Consider the following 21,369-nt stretch of genomic DNA (forward strand, 5'->3'; position numbering starts at 1 on the left):
CCTCCCTTATGATTGTATCCCCTATTCTCACTTCTTCTTTGCAATTTTATTAACCTGTGTCTCCTTGCAGGTGGTGACCATGCCAGAATATCTGAAGAAGCGTTTTGGTGGCAAGAGGATCCGAATCTACCTGTCAGTTCTTTCACTGCTGCTCTACGTCTTCACCAAGATATCGGTGAGTCCAGTTCCTATTGCATCTTTCTGGCAGGACTCATCCCCTCACCCTATGTTGATTCTTTCTTGGACCGGAGGCCTACTGGTCCTGCTGTTGAGACCGCAGTCTCTTAATGCCTTCAAGCTATGCAGCTGTGAAGACCTCAGACCATTAGTACCTTTAAGCTAGCCCCTCTTACCAGCAACAAATTCACACTAGCATCTAAATGTGCTGTACAAATCTACCTGCTCGTTCCCCTCTGCAGACTGTTGCTCAACATGCAGCGTGTGAAATGTCCAAGATATGTATGTTGTTTGTTAATGTGTATTACATCTTCTTTGGCCCTGTTAATGGCTCTTTCCCAGTTCCCTAGTATAATCTCTGGTGCTGACTACCTCATAACACTCGGGCACACTAGAGACAGCCACTAAATAAACTAAAAAAAACCACTGTCTTCATTTTCACCGTCACACCTTTGTTTTTAAATGTAGTGTAATCCCATAAATACTCTTCATTCTTTACCCCTGTGCTGTTAGTATCACCTAATGACTGCCACACGTAGGAAAGCTTCAGTTTGTAGCGTGTGTTACCACTACCCCACACAAGACTCTCCCAGCTCATAGTCTCATCTCTCAAGAATAATTTCTTCTGTAACCCAGGTTGCAGGAATTGTTTTGTAGTTTGGCTTTCTGTCTTATCTTTCAAACAGCCATTTTCCTCTCAGTCCCTAAGTCCCAGGCATTTGGTCATCTCTTCTTTGTAGTCTTCCAGCAGCCCAAACTTGGAGGAATGGTTGGTCTTTGGATCTTTGTCATAACTTATCAAAAGTTGGGATTGGAGTTTACCATTTGGAACTGTTAATAATCGTCTTCTCAGTAATCTCCCAGGAAGTGCTACCCTTACTGTCTTAAACAGGGCTCATACCTCTTCTCTTTTAATGCCTTACCTCTTGGGAAAGCTTCAGGTTTTGGTTTCTAAGGAACGGTTTGCCCTCCATATCATCTGTTGTGACTAGCAAATTGTTTGCCGTGATGCTGTCAGTCTTGGCGGACAAGCACTCCAAAGAAGAAATATTGCGATACTCAGAGTTGAAGAAACAAATAAATGCATTTTAATTAATTTTCTACCTTTATTAGTGCACAGTATACAACATCTATTAAAATGAGTAGTGTGTTAAGAGAAGTAAAATATAAATCAGTCCACATTACAGTCTAATTCAAAATAATAATCCTTTGTTCTCTAATCTTCTTGAATTTCTTTCCCTGGTGTTGAGCCATGTAAATATTATTGTAAACTTTCTATGTAGGAGGTAGTGCATGTTTCCATTTCTTGATAACCACAAACATATAAACTGTAATAGCAACATAACAAATTCCCATCCATCAGTCTAAGCCCAGGATCAGCTCCACAGGGAATGCTCCTTCTTGCAAGGGCAATTCCAGCTCTCTAATATTGTGACAATCTTTCATAAATTCCTCTTTAAAATCTTTACCTGAGACACTTGACCATAATAGGTGTCTGAGAGCCCTTGTCACATATAAAACACTTTCAAAGTGGTCTCCCTCTGAACTTTGGCTGTACTTTCCGGTGTCTAATATTTGAATGCACAGTAAACCATTACAATGTTAAACTAATATCCATTTTTGAAGAGTTTGATTGTTATCAAATCCCAGATTTAAGACTTTTCCCCTTGTCTACTGTTACCATCGTACTCTGTTACTCTGTCCAGAGAACAGACTCCCCACAAGTCCCAGTCCAACTACTTGTCTAAAGACAATATATTCCAAAAATGGCATTTCTAACTGCAGTTGTTCAAATATTATTATCACCTTTACAGCCAGATGTGTCCCAGAGTCTGAACCTCTCTAATTAGTGGCCCATTTAACTCCCGTGGAAATCACAGTGAAGGTGCAGACTGCTGTTTGTACCAAAAACTAAATTCTAACTTGTGCAAAAGTATGTTTTCCGGTAATTTTTCCTCTCTATATATTCAGTCACTTTTAACTTGGCAAAATAAGCCAGGGCAAACTGTGACCGTATATGTCGTAATTCCAAATCTGTCCAAAATAACAGGAGCGTATACTAATAAAAATAAACACAATAATGAATGGATAATAGACGCACTGTCTCTCCATCCTTTCCCCTGGCTCTGTGAGGGGTTTGTCTTCCTATTGATCTATTATGTTTAATGTGTCTCTTGCTTCACCATCTCATTTCGGGAAGGGCTTCGCAGTGCTGTTGACTGAATGTTTTGTCCCACAACTCTGTACCTCAACGTCTGGTGTACTGAATGCCATGTGGCTAACTCTATCATCTTTTGGGAAGGATTGGTTTTGTTGCACTCTTCATCTAGCGAATGGCTCGTTTTGCCCTCGCTGTCTTATGTCTTTGGAAGGGTTCATCTCGCAGCACTCTGTTTGTATGTCTTTGGGCTTTCTATTTCAATTCTTAGGAAGGCTGCACTGCATGACACTTTGAATCTAGGGAAAGAAAACAGTTTGCCTCCTCTGTCTCGTTTCTTGGAAAGGGTTGTGTGTGTGCAGCACTCTGTACTTAATTAATGGTTTGTCTCTTACCTCTGTCTCATTTATGAGAAGGGTTCACTGTGCAGCCCTCTTTATCTAGTGATTGTTTGTCTTCTGCAGCTCTGCCTCATATCTTGGGCAGAGATGACAGTGTGATGTTCTGCATCTGGGGGATGGGTTGTCTTTTGCTTCTCTAGCTCAAAGGTTCACTGTGTGGCACTCTGTATCTAGGGTATGGTTAATCTTTGGTCTGTCTACTTCTCTTCTTGGAAAGGGTTCGCTGTGCAGCACTCTGTATCTAGGGTATGGTTCATTTTTGGTCTGTCTACTTATCTTCTTGGAAAGGGTCGCCTGTGCGGCACTCTGTATCTAGGGTATGGTTCATCTGTGGTCTGTCTATTTCTCTTCTTGGAAAGTGTCGCCTATGCGGCACTCTGTATCTAGGGTATGGCTCCTCTGTGGTCTGTCTGCTTCTCTTCTTGGAAAGGGTTCACTGTGCGGCACTCTGTCTCTAAGGTATGGTTCATCTTTGATCTGTCTACTTCTCTTCTTGGAAAGGGTTCACTGTGCGGCACTCTGTATCTAGGGTATGGTTCATCTTTGGTCTGTCTACTTCTCTTCTTGGAAAGGGTTCACTGTGTGGCACTCTGTATCTAGGGTATGGTTCATCTTTGGTCTGTCTAATTCTCTTCATGGAAAGGGTTCACTGTGCGGCACTCTGTCTCTAAGGTATGGTTCATCGTTATTCTGTCTACTTCTCTTCTTGGAAACTCTGTATCTAGGGTATGGTTCATCTTTGGTCTGTCTAATTCTCTTCTTGGCAAGGGTTCTCTGTGCAGCACTCTGTATCTAGGGTATGGTTCATCTTTGGTCTGTCTACTTCTTTTCTTGGAAAGGGTTCACTGTGCGGCACTCTTTATCTAGGGTGTGGTTCATCTTTGGGCTGTCTTCTTCTGTTCTTGGAAAGAGTTCGCTATGCAGCACTCTGTATCTGTGTCTTTTGCCTCTCCATGTCATTTATGACTATCGTCATCCTATGTGTCAGAGCTCCTTCCATCTTGAAAGGCTACAGGGAAACACACATTTCAAAGGAGGGGCACTCCTGGGCTCTCTTTACCCATTTCTACTTGTGGCCTTCTTCTGACATAGCTCACTGTCTGGGGCTGCTGAAAAGGCTGGGCAGGGGGCCAAGCCTGAGAGGGACTCTCAAGGCTTGGCTGCAGTCCTTCAATGAAGAGCAGTGACAGCAGGTGACATTGGGGACATTCCTGTTTCAGGCACTGGCCTGGTGACACTCAATTCCAACAATGGTCTTCACTCCACTGGAGTAAGTTGGTGCCTATTGGTTTGAAGACCAGGATGTCACAGATTGGTGGTTAGACCTCCGATACCATTCAACAAGCCATGGAACTAGTTGGGACAAGTTCCATTCAACTCTCAGTGGTAAATAATCTAGAGTTCGATGGCATCTGTCGCTGTAGATACGCATGTTTTGCATAGCTCGCCATCTGGTGTTGGGCCGGAGTGTTACAAGTTGTTTTTCTTCGAAGAAGTCTTTCGAGTCACGGGACCGAGGGACTCCTCCTTTTGTCTCCATTGCGCATGGGCGTCGACTCCATCTTCGATTGTTTTTTTTCCGCCATCGGGTTCGGACGTGTTCCTGTCGCTTCGAGTTTCGGAACGGAAAGATAGCTAATTTCGGAAGATTTTCGTCGGTATTGTTGCGTTCGGGATCAGCGTAGTTAGATTCAACACCGCGTCTAAGATCGAAGAGCTCCGGTGCCCTTCGGGGTAATTTTTTCGATCCCCCGTCGGGGCCTGGTCGGCCCGACCGCGTGCAGAAGAACGCCGATGGAACGGACCCCGTTCCGTTTCTGTCCCAAATGCCACAATAAATACCCCTATACAGACCAACACTTGGTCTGCAACCTGTGCCTGTCACCTGAGCACAGTGAAGACACCTGCGAGGCCTGTCGTGCGTTCCGGTCCCGAAAAACACTCCGAGACCGTCGAGCCAGAAGACTTCAGATGGCGTCCGCGCCGACAGCCCACCGGGAGTTCGAGGAACAAGAAGAGGAGGGAACCTTTTCGATCCAAGAATCGGACTCCGAAGGATTCGACGATACACAAACCGTGAGTAAGACGTCGAAAACCACTCAGAAGAAGATTTACAAGGCCCAGGGGACGCCACTGCCACCAGGCCATGGCTCGACCCATAAATTCGGTGACCGACCGTCGGCACCGAAAAAGGCCCAAACAGTGCCGAGATCGTCCGACTCCGGTCGAGACACCGGTACGCAGCCTTCTCGGGACCGAGAAAGTGCTGGAGACAAGCATCGACACCGAGATACCGGTGTAGACACGGCTCGACGCCGAGACAGCGGCACCGAAGAAGATCGACGCCGAGAGGTTTCGGCCCCGAAAAAGAAAAAAGTCACCTCGGAGCCGAAAAAAGATGCAGACAGGGTTTCGGTGCCAAAAAAAACTGCAACCGACCCAGTTTCAGGCTCTTATACAGAAGAGCACTCGCTAACCTCCCAAATGCAAAAGCATAGGTTTGAGGAAGAGCTACACTCAACTGATGTAGACCATACGCAAAAGCGTATTTTCATACAGCAGGGGACAGGAAAAATAAGCACCCTTCCCCCTATTAGAAGAAAGAGAAGATTGGAGTTCCAAACTGAACAAACACCACAAACAAAAGTGGTGAAAAAAGTTACCCCACCACCCTCTCCTCCACCTGTGATTAACGTCTCACCAGCACTAACTCCATCACATTCCCCAGCTCACACCACCATGAGCCAGGGTGACCAAGATCAAGACGCATGGGACTTATACGACGCCCCAGTGTCAGATAACAGTCCGGAGGCATACCCTACGAAGCCATCTCCACCAGAGGACAGCACTGCGTATTCTCAAGTGGTGGCTAGAGCAGCACAATTTCACAATGTAAGCCTCCACTCAGAACAGGTCGAGGATGACTTTTTATTCAACACACTCTCCTCCACCCACAGCTCCTACCAAAGCCTGCCTATGCTCCCTGGTATGCTCCGGCACGCAAAAGAAATCTTTAAGGAGCCGGTCAAAAGTAGGGCAATCACACCAAGAGTGGAAAAAAAGTATAAGGCGCCTCCTACAGACCCGGCTTTCATCACTACACAGCTGCCACCAGACTCTGTCGTTGTAGGAGCAGCTAGGAAAAGGGCCAACTCCCACACATCTGGAGATGCACCACCCCCAGATAAAGAGAGCCGCAAGTTCGATGCAGCTGGTAAGAGAGTCGCAGCACAAGCTGCAAACCAGTGGCGCATCGCTAACTCCCAGGCACTACTTGCGCGCTATGACAGAGCCCATTGGGATGAGATGCAACATCTCATTGACCATCTGCCCAAGGACCTACAAAATAGGGCAAAACAAGTGGTTGAGGAGGGACAGACCATTTCCAACAACCAAATCCGCTCCTCCATGGACGCTGCAGATACAGCTGCACGGACAATTAATACATCTGTAACTATCAGAAGGCATGCATGGCTCCGAACGTCTGGAATTAAACCAGAGATTCAGCAAGCAGTTCTCAATATGCCTTTTAACGAAAAAGAACTGTTCGGTCCAGAAGTGGACACAGCGATTGAGAAACTCAAAAAAGACACGGACACTGCTAAAGCCATGGGCGCACTCTACTCCCCGCAGAGCAGAGGGAATTACAGCACATTCCGTAAAACACCCTTTAGAGGGGGGTTTCGGGGTCAGAGCACACAAGCCAGCACCTCACAGGCAACACCGTCCAGTTACCAGGGACAGTACAGAGGAGGTTTTCGGGGACAATATAGAGGAGGGCAATTCCCTAGGAATAGAGGAAAATTTCAAAGCCCCAAAACCCCTACTACTAAGCAGTGACTCACATGTCACTCACCCCCTCCACACAACACCAGTGGGGGGAAGAATAAGTCATTATTACAAAGCATGGGAGGAAATCACTACAGACACTTGGGTTCTAGCAATTATCCAACATGGTTATTGCATAGAATTTCTACAATTCCCTCCAAACATACCACCAAAAGCACAAAATTTGACAAAACATCATTCCAATCTCCTGGAGATAGAAGTGCAGGCACTATTGCAAAAGAATGCAATCGAATTAGTGCCAAACACACAAATAAACACAGGAGTTTACTCACTGTACTTTCTGATACCAAAGAAGGACAAAACGCTGAGACCAATCCTAGACCTCAGAATAGTGAACACATTCATCAAATCAGACCACTTTCACATGGTCACACTACAAGAAGTATTACCATTGCTAAAACTACACGACTACATGACAACTTTAGACCTCAAGGACGTGTATTTCCATATACCAATACACCCATCGCACAGGAAATACCTAAGGTTTGTATTCAAAGGAATACATTACCAATTCAAGGTACTGCCTTTCGGATTAACAACCGCACCAAGAGTCTTTACCAAATGTCTAGCGGTAGTCGCTGCACACATCAGAAGGCAGCAAATACATGTGTTCCCATATCTAGACGACTGGCTAATCAAGGCCCATTCGTTAATAGAGTGCTCAAATCACACAAAACAGATCATACAAACCCTCTTCAAACTAGGGTTCACCGTCAACTTCACGAAATCCAACATTCTGCCGTGCAAGGTACAACAATACCTAGGAGCCATAATAGACACAACAAAAGGAGTAGCCACTCCAACTCCCCAAAGAATTCAAAATTTCAACACCATCATACAACGCATGTATCCAACACAAAAGATACAAGCAAAGATGATATTACAACTCCTAGGCATGATGTCTTCATGCATAGCCATTGTCCCAAACGCAAGACTGCACATGAGGCCCTTACAACAGTGCCTAGCATCACAGTGGTCTCAAGCACAGGGTCATCTTCTAGATCTGGTGTTAATAGACCGCCAAACTTACCTCTCGCTTCTGTGGTGGAACAACATAAATTTAAACAAAGGGCGGCCTTTCCAAGACCCAGTGCCACAATACGTAATAACAACAGATGCTTCCATGACAGGGTGGGGAGCACACCTCGATCAACACAGCATACAAGGACAATGGAACGTACATCAAACAAAACTGCATATAAATCACCTAGAACTTCTAGCAGTTTTTCAAGCACTAAAAGCTTTCCAACCAATAATAGTTCACAAATACATTCTCGTCAAGACAGACAACATGACAACAATGTATTATCTAAACAAGCAAGGGGGGACGCACTCCACGCAGTTAAGCCTGCTAGCACAAAAAATTTGGCGTTGGGCAATTCACAACCAAATTCGCCTAATAGCACAATTTATACCAGGGATCCAAAATCAACTCGCAGACAATCTCTCTCGAGATCACCAACAGGTCCACGAATGGGAAATTCACCCCCAAATTCTGAACACCTATTTCAAACTCTGGGGAACACCTCAGATAGACTTGTTTGCGACGAAGGAGAACGCAAAATGCCAAAACTTCGCATCCAGATACCCACACAAACAGTCCCAAGGCAATGCCCTATGGATGAACTGGTCAGGGATATTTGCTTACGCTTTTCCTCCTCTCCCTCTCCTTCCTTACCTGGTAAACAAACTCAGTCAAAACAAACTCAAACTCATATTAATAGCACCAACTTGGGCAAGGCAACCCTGGTACACAACGCTGCTAGACCTATCAGTAGTACCCTACATCAAATTGCCCAACAGGCCAGATCTGTTGACACAACACAACCAAAAGATCAGACACCCAGATCCAGCATCGCTGAATCTAGCAATCTGGCTCCTGAAATCCTAGAATTCGGGCACTTACAACTTACCCAAGAATGTATGGAAGTCATAAAGCAAGCCAGAAGGCCATCCACCAGGCACTGCTATGCAAGTAAATGGAAGAGGTTTGTTTGCTACTGCCATATTAATCAAATACAACCATTACACACAACTCCAGAACATGTAGTGGGTTACTTGTTTCACTTACAAAAATCTAACCTGGCTTTCTCTTCCATTAAAATACACCTTGCAGCAATATCTGCATACCTGCAGACTACCTATTCAACTTCCCTATATAAGATACCAGTCATTAAAGCATTCATGGAGGGCCTTAGGAGAATTATACCACCAAGAACACCACCTGTTCCTTCATGGAACCTAAATGTTGTCCTAACTAGACTTACGGGTCAACCTTTTGAACCCATGCACTCCTGCGAAATACAGTTCCTAACCTGGAAGGTTGCATTTCTCATCGCCATTACTTCCCTAAGAAGAGTAAGCGAGATTCAGGCGTTTACAATACAAGAACCTTTTATACAACTACACAAGAATAAGGTCGTCCTAAGGACTAATCCTACATTTTTGCCAAAGGTTATTTCACCGTTCCATCTAAATCAAACAGTGGAACTTCCAGTGTTCTTTCCACAGCCAGATACCGTAGCTGAAAGGGCACTACATACATTAGATGTCAAAAGAGCATTAATGTATTACATTGACAGAACAAAGAACATCAGAAAGACTAAACAACTATTTATTGCATTTCAAAAACCTCATGCAGGAAACCCAATATCAAAACAAGGTATAGCCAGATGGATAGTTAAATGCATCCAAATCTGCTACCTTAAAGCTAAACGACAGCTGCCCATTACACCAAGGGCACACTCAACCAGAAAGAAAGGTGCTACCATGGCCTTTCTAGGAAACATCCCAATGCAAGAAATATGTAAGGCAGCCACATGGTCTACGCCTCACACATTCACCAAGCACTACTGTGTAGACGTGTTATCCGCACAACAAGCCACAGTAGGTCAAGCCGTATTAAGAACATTATTTCAAACTACTTCCACTCCTACAGGCTGAGCCACCGCTTTTGGGGAGATAACTGCTTACTAGTCTATGCAAAACATGCGTATCTACAGCGACAGATGCCATCGAACTGAAAATGTCACTTACCCAGTGTACATCTGTTCGTGGCATCAGTCGCTGTAGATTCGCATGTGCCCACCCGCCTCCCCGGGAGCCTGTAGCAGTTTGGAAGTTACCTTCAACTATTTGTATATGTATCATCTCAACCTTAAATAGGTACATACTTAGTCACTCCATTGCATGGGCACTATTACTACAATTCAACTCCTACCTCACCCTCTGCGGGGAAAAACAATCGAAGATGGAGTCGACGCCCATGCGCAATGGAGACAAAAGGAGGAGTCACTCGGTCCCGTGACTCGAAAGACTTCTTCGAAGAAAAACAACTTGTAACACTCCGGCCCAACACCAGATGGCGAGCTATGCAAAACATGCGAATCTACAGCGACTGATGCCACGAACAGATGTACACTGGGTAAGTGACATTTTCATTTGTAACTAACCACACTCTCACCACGAGGAAACATCATTACTGAGGTGTTAAAATTGTGTAAAGATTAATGAAAATTGTCAAAAATGCTTTGTCATACCCAAAGGCAACCCATAATGAGCACATGTCACAAATAAGTTATTTAAACACCCTCTCTGTGGGGATTCCAGTTCAGAATCCGCAACCAGCTCTACGTCTGCACTTCGAAGATGTGATTACACAGGTCTAGCCTGGATGAAGCACTTAGCCCATGTTTTCCTTAGGCTTTCTGACACACCGCTTGGTAAGGGTGTGCTTGGTGGCATTCAGTTCTAAGGAATGAGCTACCTTGAAAAAAAAGTCCACAGTGTGCCCACTACCTCTAAAGAATGGTAGATTCCTTTTTCCATGTCGACACTTGAACCTGTCTTCCCTGTGTCAGCAGCCATGGTAGCCATGGTTACAAATATGCCTACATCTTTTTAACACTTTTCAAAACAGACTCTATTTGACTGCCGATGCCAGAAGAGTCACTTGCACTTACAGCTCAAGGATTTTCAGTGTTCTTCCTGAGTTTGGTCACTTGTGCACTGTAAAAAAAACAGACTACGCAAACATAGTTCTCTAAACATAGACCAGAATCTGGAACCTTACAGGAATATCTCCCAACAAAAATGTTAACCTGTATTCAATTCCTCACTCCAGTCAAGGCCACTTTCCACATATTTTAGGACTAAGTTAATGCCAATTTTAGGTCCCATCTTAGAATATTTGGAGCTAGTGCTTGATAGTGGGTTTGGGCACATATCAAATTCTGTAGGGGGATATTTATGTTTATGATTTTCACAGTCTGTATTTAAGCACTGGGTCCTATAAATAGGTTTGATCAGAGGTTAAAGCCGAGACTCTTCATGTTCATAGGTCCATAGGTTCCTCCTAATTTTCTCATTTTGTAGGTTAACACATGCAGAGGTTCAGCTATGCGCCAGTACAAGCAGCAAGGGGAGCCTTGTTTGGGTCGCAGAACCTGTCAGGGACTCTGGATGACAAGTGATGCTTATGTCATGAAATTACCCATCCTCATCCTCTCACCAGCATCTGGCACCAGCAAGTGTACTTCATTCATATATGGAAAGGGCTTCCAACACAGTACAGTGTGGCATTATAACTAACGGTAACACTGCTGTCCAGATGTTTGCGTGCATTTCTCACCCTGCCCCAAGAAGAGCAGAGCTGATCTTTCCCCCTCCCAGAGGAGAGGTGTCATTCAATCTCCTCTGAGCAGCAGTGCTCTCCTTTCGCCTTAGAGGAGCAGTGCCCGCCGCTCTACTAAGGGGACCAATGCCACCCATCCCTCCTAGAAGAGAGCCCTCACTGTCCTCAGTGGAGCAGAGCCAACCATTCCTATAAGACGTCCATTCTTGTTAGAGGAGCAGTTCCATTCATACCTCTCAGAGGAGCAGTATCATTCATCCCTCTCAGAGGAGCAATATCATTCATCCCTCTCAGAGGAGCAGTGCCATTCATCCCTCTCAGAGGAGCAGTGCTATTCATGCCTCTCAGAGGAGCAGTATCATTCATACCTCTCAGAGGAGCAGTGCCATTTATCCCTCTCAGAGGAGCAGTATCATTCATACCTCTCAGAGGAGCAGTGCCTTTCATCCCTCTCAGAGGAGCAGTATCATTCATACCTCTCAGAGGAGTAGTACCATTCATCCCTCTCAGAGGAGCAGTATCATTCATACCTCTCAGAGGAGCAGTTCCATTCATCCCTCTCAGAGGAGCAGTATCATTCATACCTCTCAGAGGAGTAGTACCATTCATCCCTCTCAGAGGAGCAGTGCCATCCATTCCTCTCATAGGAGCAGTGCTATCCGTTCCCCCCTCAGAGGAGCAGTGCCATCAATTCCCCCATCAGAGGTGCAGGGCCATCCATTCCTCTCAGAGGAGCAGTACCATACATCCCCCCTCAGAGGAGCAATATCATTCATACCTCTTAGAGGAGTAGTACCATTCATCCCTCTCAGAGGAGCAGTATCATTCATACCTCTCGGAGGAGAAGTGCCATTCATCCCTCTCAGAGGAGCAGTATCATTCATACCTCTCAGAGGAGTAGTACCATTCATCCCTCTCAGAGGAGCAGCGCCATCCATTCCTCTCAGAGGAGCAGTGCTATCCGTTCCCCCCTCAGAGGAGCAGTGCCATCCATTCCTCTCAGAGGAGCAGTGCCATACATTCCCCCTCAGAGGAGCAATATCATTCATACCTCTCAGAGGAGTAGTGCCATTCATCCCTCTCGGAGGAGCAGTGCCATTCATCCCTCTCAGAAGAACCGGGCCATCCATTCTCCCCTCAGAGGAGCAGTACCATTTATTCCTCTCAGAGGAGCAGTGCCATCCATTCCCCTCAGACGAGCAGTGCAATCAATTCTCTTCAGAGGAGCAGTGCCATTCTCTTCAGAGGAGCAGTGCCATCCATTCTTCTCAGAGGAGCAGTGCCATCCATTTCCCTCAGAGACCAGTACTGTCAATCCCTCTCAGAGGAGCAGTGACATTCATTCCTCTCAGTGCTATTCATTCCTCAGAGGATAATTACTAACCATTTCTCTCAGAGAAGCATTGCCCCTCCTTCCTGCTGAGAGGAGCAGTGCCATTCATTCCTCTGAAAGGAGCAGTTCCATTCATTCCTCTCAGGAGAGAAGTGCCCCTTTCCCTTAGAGTAGCAGTGCCATCCTGTCCCATCAGAGGAGTAGTGCTCTCCTTTCCTCTCGGAGGAACAGTGGCCACCTTCCGTGAGAGGAGCAGTGCCCTGTTTTCTCCTCAGAGGAGCAGTGCCCTACTCTCTCCTCAGAGGAGCACTGCCCTCCTGCTCCTTATTAGAGGAGCAGTGCCACCTTTCCTCCAGTGCCCTCTTTCCCTCTGAGGAGCAGTGCCCTGTTTTCTCCTCAGAGGAGCAGTGCCATTCATTCCTCTGAAAGGAGCAGTTCCATTCATTCCTCTCAGGAGAGAAGTGCCCCCGTATCTCGGAGTAGCAGTGCCATCCTGTTCCATCAGAGGAGCAGGACCATCCACTCCCATCAGAAGAGCAGTGCCACCCTGTCCCATTAGAGGAGCAGGGCTATTCTGTCCCATCAGAGGAGCAGTGCCCTCCTTTCCTATCAGAGGACCAGCGACCTCTTTCCCTCAGAGGAGCAGTGCCCTGTTTTCTCCTCAGAGGAGCAGTGGCCTCCTTTCTCTTATCAGAGGAGCTGTGCACTCCCTTTGCCCCCAGAGGGAGGGGCAGTAGTTTATCCTGTCTATTCCCCTCCATGCCCCATGCTTGCTTTATTTTCACCTTTGTTCCACTACTGTACCAGCTGATGCTGACTTCGACCCAGGCAGGTAAACACAACAGGAGCGTCTCGCTTGCCTCAGGCTTGGCGTGGCAGCAGGCAGGGGAATGGGGGGGTGTGCGAAAAAAAATAATTAAATAATAATGATTTTAAAAACTAACCTCTGCTTCTGCACAGCACGCTGCTCCTCTCCCGTCGCTGCTGCAGGCACAGGCTCCCAGCCAACTGTGTTGCTGGGCTGGAGAGAGCCTACAGCGCATGTGTGTTTGGCCTGCCAAAGACGGCAGCCAAGCACACATGCGTTCTGAGGGGAGTGCACAGAGCACTCCCCTCGGCTCGTCACCTCCAATGCCCTGCCCCTTTGATACAGAAAGGATAATAAACAGAGTTTAGTATCCTTTCCATGTAAAAGAATTAGCAGCAGTTGCTGCTGGCGGGGTGGACAATCCTCCGCCCATATGGTGGAGCCGCGCCTGAAACAAACCTGTTGCCATGACAGGCGAGTCACAAAGATTAATAATAACAAGCTGGCAAAAACAGTAAAAACAAAGCGGTGCCTTTTACTGTACTCCTCCAGGAACCCTCTCCCCCGCAGGAGAAGAAGTTCACTTTATTTGAACTGCTGTTTTTCCGGACTCTTCATCCAGGGCACTCTATACATTGTGGCTACTTTGGCAAGTTTCTGTCTGGGACAGGAACCTACCAACTTTTGCTGGTTGCCAGATCTTTATCACAATTCTTTATGTGAAAATTTGAACTGATAAAAATACCGATGAGCCTATGCACATCGTGAATGTACGGTAATGTGCGGACCTGGCACATACTTGTTCCCTCCCAGTTTTTGTGTATCTGCATGCCCCTCACAGGTGTCTAGCTTTCCGTGATGGGTTTCTGTGACAGTCAAGGCCTCTGTCGGCTTTGTGCCCCGTAACCCCTTGTCGCACCAGGAAGAACCATGGACCTCGATCACCAAAATACCAGAGGTAGCGGAAGTGACATCACACACCCTTTTACCTCAGTGAAGTGTCTCAAGCAGCAAGTCAGGGTTACATATAGAACTCCTGGTGACCTCTAAATGACATCCATTGGGAGAACTCAGAAACACTCACCTGTGTACAACTGCGTACCTAAGATGGGAAGGCGGTAGCCCTTATAGAGTCTCTGGGAGTGAGGCTTAACATAAGTTATTAAATCACATAAGTACCCCAGTCCACTATACACTTAGTCACATTTTAAAACAAGCGCTGGCAAGGCCAGTGGGTCTGGTGTCGGCTGAAGCCTGTTGGCATTGTCAGTGCTTGTTTTGTCTTGTTATTGTTTTTCCAAACTTTATTGTTGGGGAAGCTGTCAGACCATCACTAATATAAAAAAGTACTTTGACCAAAAACAAAAAGAATTTTTGGTCTCAAGAAGCACCATTGGCATACTAGGTCCTGACACTGAAGGGAACTACTTTGTATGTACACTTTCTGCTTGTGAAAGATCTGAATGCCGTCACTCACAGTAAAGTTAGCCAGTGGCTGAAATGGGCTGACCCATTTCCTCATGCTTTTTGCTGCAGTCAGTGGTAGAAAAATGTGAAGAGGGCTGGATGCAAACCTCTTTAGGTAAGTATATTATATGTATACTTTTAGTAAAATCAAAAGGATTTGATATGCTAATTTGTGTCTGGATATTATCTATTGAAACAGTATCTATTTTGTTTACATTTGACAGCTTATTAAATGATGAATACAGAAATCACTCACCTGAAGAACTGCTTTCATAAACAATCTGAATACTGTGTTTTAATTTTACTTTACTTTTAAAATATACAATTTGGTGTAAAGTTTGTGAAAACAATCTTTCAGGTGATTGATTTATGTATGCACTGTTTAATAAGCTCATGTCATAAGTGGATAAATACGTACAGGCTTTTTTAGTTACAAGGATTCTTCAGAAATACTGCATTACCTCTTCATCCCTCATGCTTGAATTACTTACCATATGTGGCTATTGTGCTTCCTAGACACACCCATTCTCCTAAGGTTTTCCTTTAAGAGACCCTCCTCCCATCACCACTTCCTGTTGTTTTGCATCTAAACGGACATGTCTGGGTCAGTGCAGTGTTAAGAAAGATAAGGTCTTGTCAGTAATAAGGGATCCTGTATCTCTGAAGCGTCTGAAAAAGATGACAGCTATCTACCTCACAAAACCAATTCTTCATTGGAGCCAGATTCCAGATGGACAAGAGTTTGGTAAACCTTCCAGAAACAAGAGTTCAAAAGATCTAGGATCACACTGCAGGCTTCCTTTCTCCCGACTCTTTGATTGTAGCAGCCTGGTTGCAGGTGCAAGGGGAGTTGGCAGCGACAGCTTTCTTAGTGCCGTGGGCCAGATTCCACCTGAACAAATTAATGAGGCACATTCTCAGGCATTGGACACTATCTGGCTATGATTTGGCCCCAGTGATTTCTCTGGGTCAGGCAAGACTTGTTATGATGGATGGGTTTCCTTTTTCTCCTCAATCTTCAATAATTCTGACATCGTGTGCCTGCAAGGGAGGATGGGGCAAATGGATTCAGAGTCATCATATTCAAGGGTGGTGGTCCCAAGTTCAGAAGACCAGGTCTTCCAGTTGGAGAGCGATCAAGGCAAATCATTTGGCTCACCTCGCATTTTCTTCTCTACTGTTAGCCAGACAAGACATTAGGCTGCATTTGGGAAGTGGTGTAGAACAAAGCAGTTACATCCACAAACAGTAGAATCAGTTCAGCTGTTTGATGTTTTACAGGATGGTTTTCCATTGGGTTTCAAGCTCTCTACCTTCAGGATCCAGTGAGCAGTAATTATGGCCTTTAGAGCTTCCTGATATAACCTGAACAACTATCAAGGCTTTGTACAGAGATTATTTGAGGGGTTTAATTCCATCGCCCCCTGTGCATTCTTCCTATACTTCTTGGATCCTCCTGCTGGTTCTTCAGGCTCTTAAGGGTCCTTCTTTTGAGCCATTACACTAGAACCAGTGGACATTAGAATTTGAACTCCAAAGGTGTTTTCTAGTAGTCATTTCCTCCTCCAGAAGACTAGGGCCCTTATTTATACTTTTTTTGACGCACAAACGGTGTTTTGTAAGTTTGCGCTGTTTTTGCGTCAAAAAACGGCGCAAATGCGGTGCTAAAGTAGTATAAATATGGGCCTAGGCGAGCTAGGTTCCCTGTCATGTAAACATCCGATCTGAAGGGTTTTCAAATACAGAATCATACATCCCAGACCTTCTTTTATCTCCAAGCGGAACCCACCTTTCCATAGGGAGTTGGTAGGTCTTCTGTTATTGTTCCCAAATGCAGAAACACCAGAGGATGTTAGTTTTCACTCTCTGGATGTTAGAAGTCTACCTAGATGGAGTTTAGAGCTTCTTCTTTACTTTTTGTTAATAATGGAGCAACCAAAAATGGTTTGAAACCTACAATCCAGACTCTCAGTAGGTGGATTCATTCCTTGATAATCCTAACCTACAAAAAATCAGAGGTCTGTTCTTCTTGGGGGAGTCTAGGGCAGGTCAACTAGTGGGATGTCAGCTTCCCTAGTCGAACTCTAGTGACCATCTTTGGCTGAGATTTGCAGAGCAGCCACCTGGGCTACTCCTTCTGCGTTTATAAAGTGTTATAGACTAATGCAAGAAGAAGAATGCAAGATGTAGAGCTAAAGGATGCCTTTGGATCTAGAGTCCTGCCTCCTATGAAGTAATATGTAGATAGCTGATAAAAGTAAAGATTTTGGCTCTCATTATGACCCTGGCGGATGGCGGTATTATGGAGAAAAGTATTGCCAACAGGCTGGTGGTACTTTTCCCCATAATATGACATTGGTGGTTTGGCTCAAGCCAAACCGCCAATGTACCACTCCGTCTGCCACAGCAGTAACAGTCGCCGGGCTGGAGACCTCAGTCTCCAGCCCGGCAGTTGTCACTAGCTCACCCACTGGATTATGACCCCGCCTACCGCCATGGTTTTCGTGGCCTCCTTACCGCTTCGAAAACCATGGCGGTAAGCACTATCAGTGACAGGGAATTCTTTCCCTGTCACTGATAGGGGTCTTCCCCGCCCTCTCTCCCTCCCCAGGTTTCCCCCACCCACTTCCCTCTCCAAACCCACCACCAACATACACGCACCTTAACGCACCATCACACACACTCATACACACACGCACCCACGCATGCATACATCCATTCACACACACATCCAAACACACTGACATACATACAAGCACAAACGCATTCACACAGCACAACATACATACACGCACTCACCCATCCACACATGCACACACATACAACACGCAACGCACACCCGCATTCACGCACACATACACACACACCCATACACACACACACTCACAACAACCCCCACTCCCCTCCCTGTCGGAGCACCCAACTTACCTGATTGCAGGGGGTCCTCCGGCAGAAGACGGGACGGGACGGGGCGCTGCTGCCAGCAGCAGCGTCCACCAGCAGAGCACCACCAGGCCTTATCATGGGTCATGATACAATCTGCTGTGGTCTGTTGTTGTGGCGCTGCTGCTGGCAGCAGCGCAACCTTACTGCCATCCGCCGCCATGACCGTAGCCAGAATTCCGCCATCTTTTTGGCAGAATTCCGGCTACGGTCATAATATGGTGGACAGCTGGTAGCCGCGGCAATGGTAGGCGGTTTTTACAGCCACTGTCATAATGAGGGCCTTTGTTTTTTGAGTAGTGACTTACAATTGGTCTGGTCTTCTGTTTGTTTGAGTATATCTCATCTTGCAATCAGGGCCATAGATTAGCACATCATAAGTTTGGTGATGTTTATATAGTTGCTATTGTTCCATTTTGTACTTTAAAAAAACAAAGTTGGGCGTCTTAAAACCCACACAATTAACTTTACACATCCCTACTTGAAAATCCCATTAATTTCAAGTAGGGTATAGAAAGTTGCAAGTCAGTGATTCACAGTGTTTAGTATTTTTAAGATATTTCAAGCTTAGTAAAATGAAAAGCTTGTGAAGTTCTTTTCTGTTTTTATTTTTTAAATATGCCCTCCATTGGGTGCACCCTTCCCATACAACTTTGCTGAGATGGTGGATGTTCAGTTTTCTTCTGGATGATGTCCTATCTGGAACATTTTGCATCAGGAAATGATTATGTAGGCAATGTAAACCTCGCTCCAGGCAAAGTCATGAAACGTCATCTGTCTTCATGAAGTGTTATGCTATGCTGATTTGTAGAACTCACTGATCACCTGTGAGGATATCAAGGCACTTGAGCAGGTGTATGGGTGTGTGGTCCCTGTAGATTTATTCAAAGATCCAGGGCTTCAGCATCTTGTAGAACTCAAGAAGTGAGGTGGAGGCCCAGTAATCTTGATTGATGGATATCAGCGTTGTGGTGATTGCAATGGGGGTGTGGAAAATTGTTTTTGGAGAATTGACACTGAAACTGTTTATGCCCTGAAGAAGTCTACTTGTATGGATGAAACATGTTGGGTGTCGCTTGCTGTTGATGTGTGGTGTTTTTAAGACATAAAGAAAATAAAGTGAAGAACTGGACATAACTGAGAACTTGAAAGGGACTTGTGTCTTAAATGTTTATTGATGCAGTGCACCTCTAACTTGTATCCTGTTATGCTCCCTGGCAAGGTTGCACCTTGGTAGCAGGTGCTTTTTAGTGAGTGCACATGAATAGAAATTACATGTTTGAGAACAAATTTTGGAACAAGGGATAGGTGTGGCGATCTATTGTCTGCTACCTTCTTTTCTGTGTACATATATATGTGTGTGTGTGTGTGTGTGTGTGTGTGTGTGTGAGTGTAGTTTAGGGTTTGGGGTGGGTAAGGGTATAAGGTAGGGTGGGTAGGGGAATAGAGTGTCGGGCTGTGTTTAGGGGTGGATGAGCGTATAACTTTGTAAGGGTATTTCCAGGGTTTAGGGATGTGTACCGATATAGGGTGACGAGGAATTTTTAGGGTTAGGGTGTCCTTAAGGTTTGTTGATCTCACTGTTTGCATCTAGGATCCTGCTATGTGGTGATCTATGCAATGACATCCCTCTTTGCTGATGCTTTCATGATTCTTCCCATTTAGCTGCTGGAAAGTCATGTGCAGTATACACTTTGCATAGGCTCCTCATGGTGACACTCTCTAAGTGACAAGCATGTACTTTTCTGAGTGATTAATGTAAAAACCATGGGAGCCTGCCCCGTGTAGTAGAAATGGAAAATGAAAAATCACTATAAAAAAACAGAAACATGCTTCTTTCAATACATTTTATTTTAACTAGCTCCTATATTTACTTTAGCTCTATTATTTCCCTGTTTAGGAGTAGAATCTGATCCATAGATTAGTGTAGCTTTTAAACTTACCTCAGCTCTTTAAAGGAAAAGGTAACACATGCACAGACATTATGAAGAACAGGACTTTATTTTGTGTTTTTGATGTACATGTATGCACATATAGGGAATGCAGTTTATTTTAATAAACATAAGGCCTGATTCACAAACATAAACTTATACTTTTGTATAGGATTACAATTTATTGCAATTCACTAAGCAGTTTTAGCAGTAGTATCTTTAGGACTGCATGTCTTTTTATGTGTGAAGTCTCTACCACGAGTGCCCAGGCTCAGGAGTCCTAAAGATACTCGTAAAATTGATTTGTGAATTGCAAAACATTGTACATTTACACAAAAGTGAACGTTTACCTTTCTGAGTCAGGCTTCTAGTTTTCTCACGAACACTGTCAGCTCCGTTGAATGGTTTAACATTTCACCACGGCCTGGTTTGGAACTATAGGTACGAACCTCCGGTTCTCTCTTTCACTTACCCAATGCCCATCTCTCCACCTCTAGAACCTGTCTTCATCTTACTGAGCAAACCTCTATTGAGTACTTTGTTACCGGGCTCCTTGTAAACCTAGCCTCAGAGCACAGTGTCTTTAGTTTAGCAGCGTTACAAGTCAGTGCATCACCTCCTTTGTTGTGGAGGCTGTCTTCATGTCCCTCTAACAAGTGCCAGCCCATCTCCTAGCAGCCTCCTCCAGTGCTGCTACACATGGCTCTAGCCAATTCTCTCACCCTGCTCCCTCAGGATTGCTCATCTTCTTGCATTTGCTTCTTTCTCTTTCAGGCGGACATGTTTTCTGGAGCGATATTTATCAACCAAGCCATGAAACTGAACATTTATTTGGCCATTGTCATCCTGCTTATCATCACTGCATTGTACACTGTCACAGGTGGGTGCCACTGTTTCACACTTACTGTCACAGGTGAGTCTCATCCTTCTTACTGTCACAGGTGAGTCTCACACAGGTGAGTCTCATCCTTCTTACAGTCACAGGTGAGGGTCCCTCCCTCTTCCTGTCACGGGCGAGTCTCACTCACTTTTACTGTGACCCTCAACTCAGGTCCAAAGCCACCACTGTCTTTTTTTCCTCCACTGCAGTGCCGTGCATCATTGACCCCTGGAAAATGGCATCTGTGCATTGCTAGTTTCTAAGGTGTTGCCTGCGAGGTGGACCCTCTTTTTCATTTTCCTCCATCTTGGATGGAAGGGAAATAACCAATTAGGTTTAGGGCAGTGACCCTTACCACAGGAAGCGATCACTATAGTGGATGTAGCCACCCAAAGGTAAGTATCCCATTGGACACTATCAGGTTCCCCCTAAAACGCCCACTAATTGCAGTATTTGGTGGGCATCCCTGGACCAAGAAATTAGATTTGAAAGGACAAAAAAGACCAGCCCAAAGAAGAACTAAGGCACAAGAACTGTGGACCTGCTGCACAAGAAAAAGGTGCCAAACGCTGCCTGCTGCACCCAGGACCCGACAATCGCTGCTGCGAAGGAGCTGGACACTGGATTGACCTTAAGAAACCCAGAGGAGCTCCAGGCTTCACGAATCGCCCAAGATCTCCCTCCAGAGTGGAGGTACCACTCTGCAAAAAACCAAGAACCAGCAACCTAGTAAGGGTCACTTCACTGACCGGCCGATATAACCCGAACCGGAAGTCACAGTCAGACCCA

The 21,369-nt window shown here is 45.4% G+C and overlaps 1 protein-coding gene across 2 annotated transcripts in view; it reads left to right on the forward strand.

The window, feature by feature from the left end:
* The window catches only part of LOC138266369 (sodium/glucose cotransporter 1-like), a 223,536-nt gene that overhangs the window by 115,642 nt on the left and 86,525 nt on the right, over positions 1 to 21,369 (forward strand). For both annotated transcript variants that reach the window (XM_069215104.1, XM_069215105.1), the window contains exons 5-6: positions 71 to 175; positions 20,475 to 20,580. In XM_069215104.1, coding sequence (XP_069071205.1) covers positions 71 to 175; positions 20,475 to 20,580 — 211 coding nt within the window. The remainder of the gene's footprint in view (positions 1 to 70; positions 176 to 20,474; positions 20,581 to 21,369) is intronic.

This window comes from Pleurodeles waltl, chromosome 11, assembly GCF_031143425.1.
Source record: "Pleurodeles waltl isolate 20211129_DDA chromosome 11, aPleWal1.hap1.20221129, whole genome shotgun sequence".
NCBI lineage: Eukaryota > Metazoa > Chordata > Amphibia > Caudata > Salamandridae > Pleurodeles > Pleurodeles waltl.